The 10,353-nt window shown below is 52.2% G+C and overlaps 1 protein-coding gene across 1 annotated transcript in view; it reads left to right on the plus strand.

Annotated features, from left to right (window-relative positions):
• KCTD16 (potassium channel tetramerization domain containing 16) overlaps positions 1-10,347 on the plus strand; it is a 57,718-nt gene extending 47,371 nt beyond the window's left edge. The window contains exon 3 of the mRNA XM_008629031.2: positions 8,864-10,347. Coding sequence (XP_008627253.1) covers positions 8,864-9,315 — 452 coding nt within the window. The 3' untranslated portion in view covers positions 9,316-10,347. The remainder of the gene's footprint in view (positions 1-8,863) is intronic.
• The last annotated feature ends 6 nt before the right edge of the window (positions 10,348-10,353 follow it).

Genomic DNA, 10,353 nt, shown 5'->3' on the forward strand with positions numbered 1-10,353 from the left:
TGTGTGGAAAATGCAGCTGGTTCAGGGCTGGGAAATGCAGCCAAGCCCGAGCTGTTTGTCAGTGCCTGTGGCTGGGGAAAAAAGCCACTGTCATCCCGAGGGATAAATAACAAGGGAATGCCCTGTGGCACTGCTGGGCAGTTCCTGCGGTGCCTATGAACCACAGAATCCCAGCATGGTTGGGTTGGAAGGGTCCTTAGGGATCGCCTTGTTCCCACCCCTGCCATGGGCAGGGACACCTCCCACTATCCCAGGTTACTCCAAGCCCCCTCCAACCTGGCCTTGGACACTTCCAGGAGTGTGTCCCTGGAAGGACACTCCACCACTTCCCTGGACAGCCTGTTCTGATGCTTAATCACTCTTTCAGTAAAGACATTGTCCCCAACAACGCGATCTGAACCTCCCCTAGGGCACCTTGAGGCCATTTCCCCCTGTCCCATCCCTCATTGCCTGGGGAAGAGGCTGATGCTCCCCTCGCAAGAGCCTCCTAATTAGGAGATCAGTAATGGCTTCAAGCAGGAAAGAGGGAAGTAATTTCCAAAGTAATTGTTTTCATAAGCATCTTTTTCAGCTGGATGTCTCAGCAGAGCCATTTCTGGCTGCTTTGCTGCCCTCGCCCCTGTCCCAGTGCCCAGCCCAGATGCAGCAGCCATGGTCCGTGTCCCTCTGTAATAGGAACATACATCATGTCACTGTTCCCAGCCAGAAGCAGCTGTTCCTCCTGGCTCTGCCGGTGCCAGGGGGGCAGTGCCAGCACAGGGGCTGAATGAGGCAGGGAAGAAATAATAAACTCATTGTGGGCTGATGACTCCAGGCTGCTCCTGCAGCCCCTGTCACCTGTGCAGGTCTGCTCAGTGGTGCTTCACAAGTGGCTTCAGCCGGTCCAAATGGGAGAGACTCCCTTCCAGGCCCTGGGGTACACTGGCAGAGCTGGAAGAGCTGGTGTGCTCCATCTGCCACCCTTCGCATGGCATCCAGCATGGGCACTGAGCTTTGCCAGCTGGGTGGGTGTGCCAGGAATGGGGGAGCCTGGTGTCCCCTCCTTGGGTGTTCCTCTCCCAGGACACAGCAGGGCCTGGCAGTGGAACCCCTCCTCCCTGGGAGGCTGCCCAGCCATCCCCTGAGCTGCCAGGGTGAGCAGCAGGGTTGCATTCACTCACCTTTACCAATCTTGTCTTTAAAGTCAAAGCATCTCCTCCCACCACCACCATTTTTCAGCAATCACGTCAGTTGTGTGTTACAACAGCTCACTGCCTGCTATACAGCTTAATTATTGATTGATAGCCCTGTTATACAGCTTAATTATTGATTGATAGCATTGTAATCCCCTGCTGTGCATGTGGAAGCGAAGGGAAGGGACTGGTAAAGCAGAGACAGGAAGCTGATAACCCTGAGGAGAAGGAGAACTGGACTGCAGAGCCCCGGAGGGCTGGCCAAGGAGCCCCTGTGAGCAGCTCCTGGGAAGGGTGACTTTTGGGAACAGCACTGGAGCAGAGACAAAGGAACAAGGGGAGGATACTCCAAGAATAGCAAATCACTTGATACTGAGAGTAAAAGATGAGAGAGAAGAAACTGGAGCGACTGCAAGAACAGAACAAATGAGAGGTGAAAGGGGTGAATTTATCCATGTGATGATGGCATGCAGAGGCCACCGCCAGGATCCAAGGAGACTCAGATTTATATATAGTGTCGATGAGGACCAGGTGGGAAATGAAAGGGAAGAGAGTATGTGATTAAATCATCGGGAGAAAGAAGTGGAACTTGGGTGTTTTAAAAGGAGACCTGGGTTTGCTCCAACCGTATCCAAAATAAAATGTCATGAAAAGACAGCAGAACTGTAGCTGGGTTAAAAAATACCTTACTCGTTGGCTGGAACCAGCGCTGTTAGCAGAAACTCCTCATTTGAGAACTGGTTATCTCTTAGCCTGGGGATTTTCCGCCGTGCCATGATGGAATAGCCTGTCAAGCTGGTGCCCGTCACAGGGTGACAGTGAGTGACAGACTGGCTGTCCCTGGGCACGGGTCCCGCTCCTCAGCTCTCCCTGCCCCTGAGAGCTCTGTCCCTGCTGGGTCTGCCTGCTCCAGCACTGCAGCAAACGCCCGGCCTGTTGCTGAACTGTTATTTAGGTTATTTGATTTTCTTGTCAAAACCGCTCTGTCAGGATTTGGGGCTGTTGCTGTAAAGCCAAACCAAACTGCTGTCCCCATTAAACCCATTCCAAGCGGCGTTTCCTGTCCCCAGGGCTGTCATGGAATCAGAGAGCTTGGCTAGGAAGAGGTCTTAGAGAAAATAGAGTTCCAACTTGTTAAAATAGAGTGATATCAGAGCTGCAATTTTGGCAAGTTTTAGAGGTAGAGCCCCAAGAATTGCCTGTGATCCCTTGTCTCAGCCCTTATCTCTTCCCTTTCTCAATCTACAGCTCCTGTGTTATTGTACCTGCCAGGGGGACAGGAGGAAATCAGCAGTCAGGTTCCTGCTCCTCCTTTACTCGCAGTTTCCTGAGATTTCTTTGCACTGATGTCATTTGTGGTGGGGGTAAAGGGGAACATGCAATTTATTCTCCATTATGTTCAGAGTAATGACAAGTCTTAAAATAGCTCTCAATTAGTGATTGATTGCAATTAATTGGAACAACATAGGCTGACATGATAGCTCTGGATCTCCAGAGCATTTCTGAGTTCATGAGCTCTAATTTTCAAAAATTCAAGAATTCTGGCTCCCACATTACCACAACCATCTGTCAGCAGTTTCTCACACAGGTCTTTGAGAAGCAGGAGCAATAAACACTTTGGCTTTGCTAATTAAAACAGGTGTCCAAAACCGGGGCTCATTTATTGTAAACTGGGGGTTCCATATAGGTATGGAAATATCCATATATTGCCCAGAGAGGCTGTGGGCTCCCGTCCCTTGGAGTGTCCACAGCCAGATTGGATGAGGCTCTGCTGATGCTCCCCTCGTGCTGCATTGCTGCAAAGCTCCTGTGGGTAATTCCAGAATTAGGGCACTGTGAGAGGATGTGTTTCCTGATTATTCAGACTAATTTGGTTGTACCTGTGTTTTAATTAATGCATGATTGGAGTTTCTTTCTTAACAAACATCAGGAATACGTCAGTACAAACCAGCAGTGGGGTTCAATCCATGATCCTCCTGCATCACTTCCCTGGACTGTGGCTGCTGCTCTGCTGGCCGACCAGAGGGCTTCGTGTGTGTCTGTGCAGGTCAGCCTGGCCAGGGGTCACTCCAGGGGATCATTCAGACAGGACAAGGAAAGCCCTTGCTCCTTAACTCAGGTGGGTTTCATTCCATCAAACTTCACTTTCAAGGTCTTGAGCATAAACTGAAAGTAGCAGAAAGCAAAAGGAAAGGCTGTGTTAAGATACAGTGTTAATATGGCATCGATAAATAAAAATTATTCAGAAAAGTCTTTAATTTGAGGAGGCAAGGCTGAACTGAAAGAAGAAAGGTGCAAATAGTGGCAGCTGTGAATTCTCTGTGCTCCAAACTTACCCAAGCTGGAGCTGTTAGGCAGAACAGAAAGAGCAAATGCTGTGGGCAGCAGAAAACTTAAGTGTCAGGTTTTCATATCAGCACCATTTTCCCAGAGGAAAATACACTGAAATGCCTCAGTCCTGATGGCCAGATATTGTCTTTACTCACAGTCCTGGGAAAGGGGAGCACCAAGCAAGGGAGCCAGCAGCACTGAGTTATTCCTCGAGGTACTTCTGTTGTACCGGAATGCTGAATGCTGAGACCCCTCAGCTCTTCCCCCAAAGCAGGCTCATCCTTCTCCTGTTCTCCTTCAGGCAGAGTCCTTGCTGAACCACCAGTGAAAACCCCAGCGAGAACTGGAAGGGCAGCACTCAGCTCTGCTCCTGCTCCAGCCTGGCCAAAGATTTGCTCCGTGGATGGGAAGTGAAGGGCAGGAGGGAGCTGGGGGTGCAGCCTGGGGGTGCCGGGGCTCGCAGGGAAGGGTTGGCTGTGCATGGGGGCACCAGTAGAGTCCAAAATGTTCATTGCACAGGGAAGTGATGCCCGAGACAGGGGACTGGCCACAGGAGGAGTTTTCCTCTCTAAGGGCTTTTGTTAGGAAGGGTGAGGAGCTGTCTGTAGGGCCTGGCGTGCCCCCCAGCTCTCAGACAGTCTGGCAGCGCCCATGGCCACAGTGACCGGCTTCTCCCCACACTTCCCGTGGCTCACCATCCTGCTGCTCACACTTCAGGCTTCTCCCTCCTCTCCGAATTCTAACTTCACCACATGTTACTTTGAGAAGATCCATATATAAATATTTTGGCTCATTTAATATGCCTTCTGGTATTTTAACACCAGGTCTCTTGTTTTTCTCCACCATTTGGGGAACTTATTTTTATTTTCAAACAAACTTGATACTCTTACAGAAGTTCACTTCCAGAACTGAGTGTTTTAGGGAAGATTTCAGGAGTGCTGGTAAAATGACAACATGCTGGGAGGCTCCTGATAGAAGTGTGTGTGCTGCTGGGGACTGGCTGAAAATTGCTTTGCACGAAAAAGAGAAACCATGGGACAATTCTGGGGTTTATATTGGGTTGGCAGGTTCAGAATATTTAAATGGAAAACACTTTGAACTAGAAATTTTAAATTTTAATTTAAATTTCAATTAAAATTAAATCAGACACCAGGTGTCCCCAGCTGCCCCCACAAGGGTAAAAAATTGTGTGAGCTTCCTAAGGGGGCTGGAACAGCCGCAGGATCTGCCTGTTCCCTTCCTCCTCCCAGTTCCCATCCTCCCTGGTTCCCTCCTCTCCCCAGATCCCTCTCCCCCCACTCACTGCTGGCTTTGAACATATGGGAGGGTTCAAACCAATGGTGTTACTGCCAAGTCCTTGCCTGGGTTTGTCTCTCACTGAAATTTTACTGCAGATACTTGATCCTAAAAGCAGATAAATCCAGCAGTGTCTGTCCTGTGGCCAGGACAGATCCTGGAGCCCACCAGTGCCTGGAATTTGTCATCATTCCTCAGCTTTACCTGGGTAATTTTATTTAGACGGGGGCATTTTCTTCTGATAAATCTGGGCCCATTACCAAGTCAGAATGTATTTGTTAAAACACCAGTTAGAGCGTGGTCTCTCATCAATCACAACCCCCTTAATTCCTGCACGGGTGCAGAGCCGTGGGAGGCGCTGGGCACGCCTGGTCTAAATCAAACTGTTACTGCACCAACGTCACCCTGTCCTCAGCCCCGCGGAAATCCAGCTGTGATTGACCATATGAACAATGGGGGAGGTGTTTAAAAGCTCCAACACTTCATTTCTGGGTGTTGGGAGGTGAACAGAGGGTTCACAAGGCTGCAAGCACAGAGGTGACAGGACTCCAGTGGGATGGAGGTGATGGGGAGCTGACCGGGGGTTGCCTCAGAGTTCCCCCCGCCCACCCTGCCTGCCTGGGCACTGTGAGGCAGCAAAACCCCGAACAGAGGAGAGGTGAAAGTCATGGGACAGGAAGGAGAAAAGGAGCATGAAATAGAAATAAATCAAACCAACAACAAAGCCCTAAAGCAGAAGCAGGAAAAGGAAGAAAAGGTGAAAGGACAACATAAATGGACCAGAGTGGATTGAGAACAGGAGGAAAATGGCTGAAGTGATGATCACAGACTGGGAGGTTGGTACAGCCACACACGTGGAGGTGAATGAGTGTCTGGATACAGAAAATATCTCTGTGTGCCTCAAAACCAGGCACCAGATGTGTCTCAGCTGCTGCCTGGGGATATTGTCCCTTCCCAGCCGTGACACCATCCCCAGAGCTGCCCACAAACCTCAGGAAAAAGGGCTGTGAAAACTGCAAGAGCTGAATAAAAGGAACATTATTCTGAGAAGGAGCCTGCAAGGGCAGAGCTGTGGGAGAGCTCAGTCCCCATCCCACTGAGTGCCCTCCCACAGCTGGGACTTTCAGTCCAGATTCAGGAGGGGAAAAAATGAAAATTTTGAGATTTCCTGGAGAATGGAAATTGGTAACATTTGTTCTGAAATATGACAACATTTCTGGGCACTGGGCCTTGGGGCACTTTTAGACCCCTCAAAGTGTTCCTGCAGCCCCCCTGCCATTGGGGTGCCACTGCTGGCTCGGGGGGACAGAGGGATGGGGGGCTCTGCCCTGTGCCCCCAGAACTGTCAGTATTGGGCATTCATCCCAGGCTCGGCATTTCCCAATCCAAGCACTGGTCAGAGGTGTCTGAGCTGGGGAAGGGTCCCTGTGCCATCTTTCACCAGGAAAACTCTTCGCTGGATTTTGTCAGTCTTGGTTTCTGTCTCCATTCCTCTCTCCTCCCCAGTTTTCTCACAGCATCTGTCCCCCTACACAGGGATTTCCCATTCCCTCCTTGCAGCCTGTTTGTTGGGAAAGAGGGAGAGGAGAAGGGGAAAACTGGGTGGCTGATGGTTTGTGTGTCAATTATACATCAGAGGCTTTGCTGCTGCTTCAGAAGCTTCTAATAATAATTATTATAATTAGGGCACTGGGAGAGAAATGTGCTGAGATCAGGGAGGAAAGCAGGAAAGCCAGGCCAGAATTAATTAGCCACTTTTATCTAAGAATCTCAAAGCATTTAGACATTAATTAATGAGTGCTGTGGTTAAGTCAGCACGATGCTCCTTTGCTGCCGTTGTCATGCCAGGCTCGGGCTCAGCCCCCTCCCTGCCCAGCCCTGGGGTGCCACTGCTGCTGCAGGTGCTTCCCCAGCACTGCAAAACACCGGAATAGTTCTTTGATCCCTTTGGTCCTGCCTGTCACCCTGCCAGCTCCAGGGCTGGGCTGAGGAGACCCGGCCTGGGCAGGTTTGTGGTGCTGGAGCTGTGCAAGCCCCCAGCCCGTGCAGGGCCCTGGCACGCTGGGCACCGGTGTTCCCCTGGGGAACAGAGGCTCCCTGCTGACCCCAGCCCAGCTCCATGAAACCCTCAGTGCTGAGATTGGCCCTGGGGCTCCAACAAAACTGTTTATTCATGGCAAAATCGTCTCTGTCTCCTGGCTTACCTGTGGTGTGCCCATTGTTGGTGAATATTCATTAAGTGAAATTAGCATCTAATAGGTCTTAATTGACTTATAAAACCTTGTTTTGTGCTAATGAATTCTGTACTGTAGCTGTGCCTGATGGCAGCTGGGGGTCCCTCTGCCCAAGCTGCCACCTCGGAGCCAGGTCAGTGGGGGCACAGGTGGCTCAATCCCTTCTTCTTCCCCGTAGTTCATGGAAGATGTGGCTGCCCCATCCCTGGAAGTGGTCACAGCCAGCTTGGAGAAACCTGGTCTACTGGAAGGTGTCCCTGCCCATGGCAGCGGGACTGGAATGAGACTGAGATCCCTTCCAATCCAAACAGCCCCGGGACTGTGGGACAGCCATGAAGTCACGGCTGGGAGCAGGCTGTCCGTGGCCTGAGCATTGTGTGCAGTTTGCAGAGTGTCACTGATGATCACGGCAGTGCTCTGGGCCCCTGCAGGGGCAGATGTTTGGGGTCAGGTGAGCTGTTTGGGTTCTCGGGGCACGGTTTGAGCTTTGCTTGGCTGGGTAAGCGCAGCCCTTTGGGTTTCAGCGGCTGTCCCACCGCTGTGAAATGTGGGTATCAGCTGCAGTAAGGAGCTGGAATCCACACAACTCCTGCAAGTGTTCTCAGAGCATGTGGATCAGGGTTTTGTAGGGGCTCAGTTCATAATGCCTTTGTCCAAGCCTAGAAATTGATTAAAAAATTCAATTTAGCCATTTTTGACAGTTTTCAGACAAGACACAGGACAGCTTTGAAGTGAGTCTGTAAATTAGAGTAGCCCTGCAGCTCCCAGACTGAGACACTCCTTCACCATTGACAAGGAAGAGGAAGGAGGAGATAAGGAGGCTTCCTGATCTCTGGTTTTCTGCCTGTTCCTGTAAATGATGTGCATGGTGTTCCTGGCTGGGTAAGGGCGGAGACGCAGGAGAGCGGGGCAGTGACAGTCAGGGGCTCTGTCAGTGCTCCCAGCCCCTTCCCCCCTTCCCCTTCTTCAGGGGCTGCTGTGCTGCTCCAAGGCTGCACAGCTCAGTGGTTCTTCCCTTGGTCTGGGGATGTTACCGCGCTGCAGCAGCTGGGAGTGGCAGTTCCGTGTTAGTGGGAAGATGGATGCTCCCCGATGGCCTTTCTCTCCGTGGTGGCTGCGCTGGCGTGGTCAGGGAGCTGTTGTTCCCGGTGCCAACTCTCCCCTTTGTCACGGATTACTGCAGCTGGGCAGGTCTCCAGCTGGAAAAGAAAACCTCCAGCCCTGCGCCGCAGGAGTCGGGAATAGGCACTGTCCTGGGCTTCCCATGGCTGGGCTCGTGCGAATGAAGCAGCGAGTGTCCCCAGAGCCTCTGGGCTGTGTGTGACCAGGCCTCCTGTGGGGGGAGGCTGCTCTGAGGGATGTCCCCAGGGTGGGGCTGGGCGAGGGAAGGGGATGTTGGGGGTGATGCCCACCAGGACAGAGGCTGGCAATGCTGGCTGCACCAGCTGGCTCTGCGGTGGAGCCTCAAAGAAGAAACAGTGTCTGGAGAAGTCAGGGGGGCTCCAGCCATGGTTGCTCAGTTGGGTTAAACACTGGATCGCGTTAAATGTGGTGGTTTCTCCCTGAGGATCTCAGAAGTTTCAGCCCATGTTGGGTATTGAGCAGCACATGGCAGCGAGGTGGATGGAGGAGCTCCAGGGTTCGTGGGCATCAGCTGCTGTTGGGCCCCGGGGGATGTTTGCTGGCAGTTGTGGTGATGTTCAGGGAAGGTCCCCATGAGGGTTCCTGTGCCCCGGGCTGCCCTCCCGGTCCTGGGGGGCTCAGCAGCCTGTCCTGGGGTGTGTGGGGGTCTGGAGCTGCCGTAACCCCGGGCTCTCTGTCCTCCTGCAGGTGAGCCCTCCCGCTGGTCCTCATCCCACTGCGACTGCTGCTGCAAGAATGGCAAAGGCGACAAGGAGGGTGAGAGCGGCACGTCCTGCAACGAGCTGTCCACGTCGAGCTGCGACAGCCAGTCCGAGGCCAGCTCCCCCCAGGAGACCGTGATCTGTGGCCCTGTCACGCGCCAGCCCAACATTCAGACTCTGGACCGGCCGGCCAAGAAGGGGCCAGTGCAGCTGCTGCAGCAATCCGAGATCCGCAGGAAGAGCGACCTGCTCCGGACTCTCACCTCTGGCTCCCGGGAGTCCAACTCCAGCAAGAAAAAAGCAGTGAAGGAGAAGCTCTCCATTGAGGAAGAGCTGGAAAAATGTATCCAGGATTTCCTCAAAATCAAAATCCCAGACAGGTTTCCCGAGAGGAAACATCCCTGGCAATCCGAACTGCTGCGAAAGTACCACCTTTAGGCTTTGGGTGGGGAGAGCACACGACCTTGTTAGGTTAGAGCCAGATCCTAAGTGATACAAAAGTAATTCCCAGTAATAACTATTTGTTAGGTCACCAAAACCAAAATCCATCTCTAGTACTGCCTAATTTGCCTATTTCACCTTAACATTTCTAGTCGTAGGGGAATGATATTTTTGCAGTCCTGGAAGCACAATGACAAACGCTTTTGTTTGTAAACTTGGAGTCTTACACAAGCTGAAAACCTTAAGGGCACAACCAGACCCATCCCAAGGGATGCTCGTGTGGCCCCAGAGCAGGCAGGGTGGGATGGTGAGGGCTCCGTGCCCTCTGCATCCTGCTCGGAGCACGCGTGTCTGGAGGGAGGAGCACAGCACAAAGCCCAAGCTCTGTCCCGGCAGTTTAAGCATGTGTATTTATATATGTGCATATATATATGTGTGTATATATATCTCTGTGTATATATATATGTATATATATATTAATATATATTGCTTAAAGATTTTCTGGCTCTCTCCTTATAACTGCACTTTCTCAGAAAAGAGCATTTTCTAGCAGTCTGTGGATGTCCCGTTTCTTCTCCAGGCCTCTGAGGGCTGAACAGTAGAAATCCCTCTCCCTGTCTCTCTCCTGCTCCCTCTGCCTGTCCTTCCCCCCTCCCTGGGGCACTGTGAATGTGTCTCAGTGGAGACCAGGGTGCAGTCTGTGGGTTTGTGTTACCATCAGCAAAATATTCCGTTTGTTTGGGATGCTCTCGTCCCTCCATGTCCTCCCCACACCTCTTGTATTTTTCAAGGCTCTCCAGTGCCAGTGGGTTAAAGGTGTGCTGATCCCAGCTGGAAAGCCTCAGGGATGGTCCAGGGCTGTGTGGGGATGCTGGGGAGGATGCTGGCTCCTGCAGGTGCCAGGTGTGTGTGCCAGGAGCGGCTGTCCCAGCTGGCAGGGACAGCTGGCACCGTGCCCCCTCCGCCACAGAAATCACCCCCAACCCGCCAGGGGACTCTGGCCGTGGGGAGCCGCCGCTGCAGGAGGGAGCGCGG

Source organism: Corvus brachyrhynchos, unplaced genomic scaffold (assembly GCF_000691975.1).
Source record: "Corvus brachyrhynchos isolate BGI_N302 unplaced genomic scaffold, ASM69197v1 scaffold21, whole genome shotgun sequence".
Lineage (NCBI taxonomy): Eukaryota > Metazoa > Chordata > Aves > Passeriformes > Corvidae > Corvus > Corvus brachyrhynchos.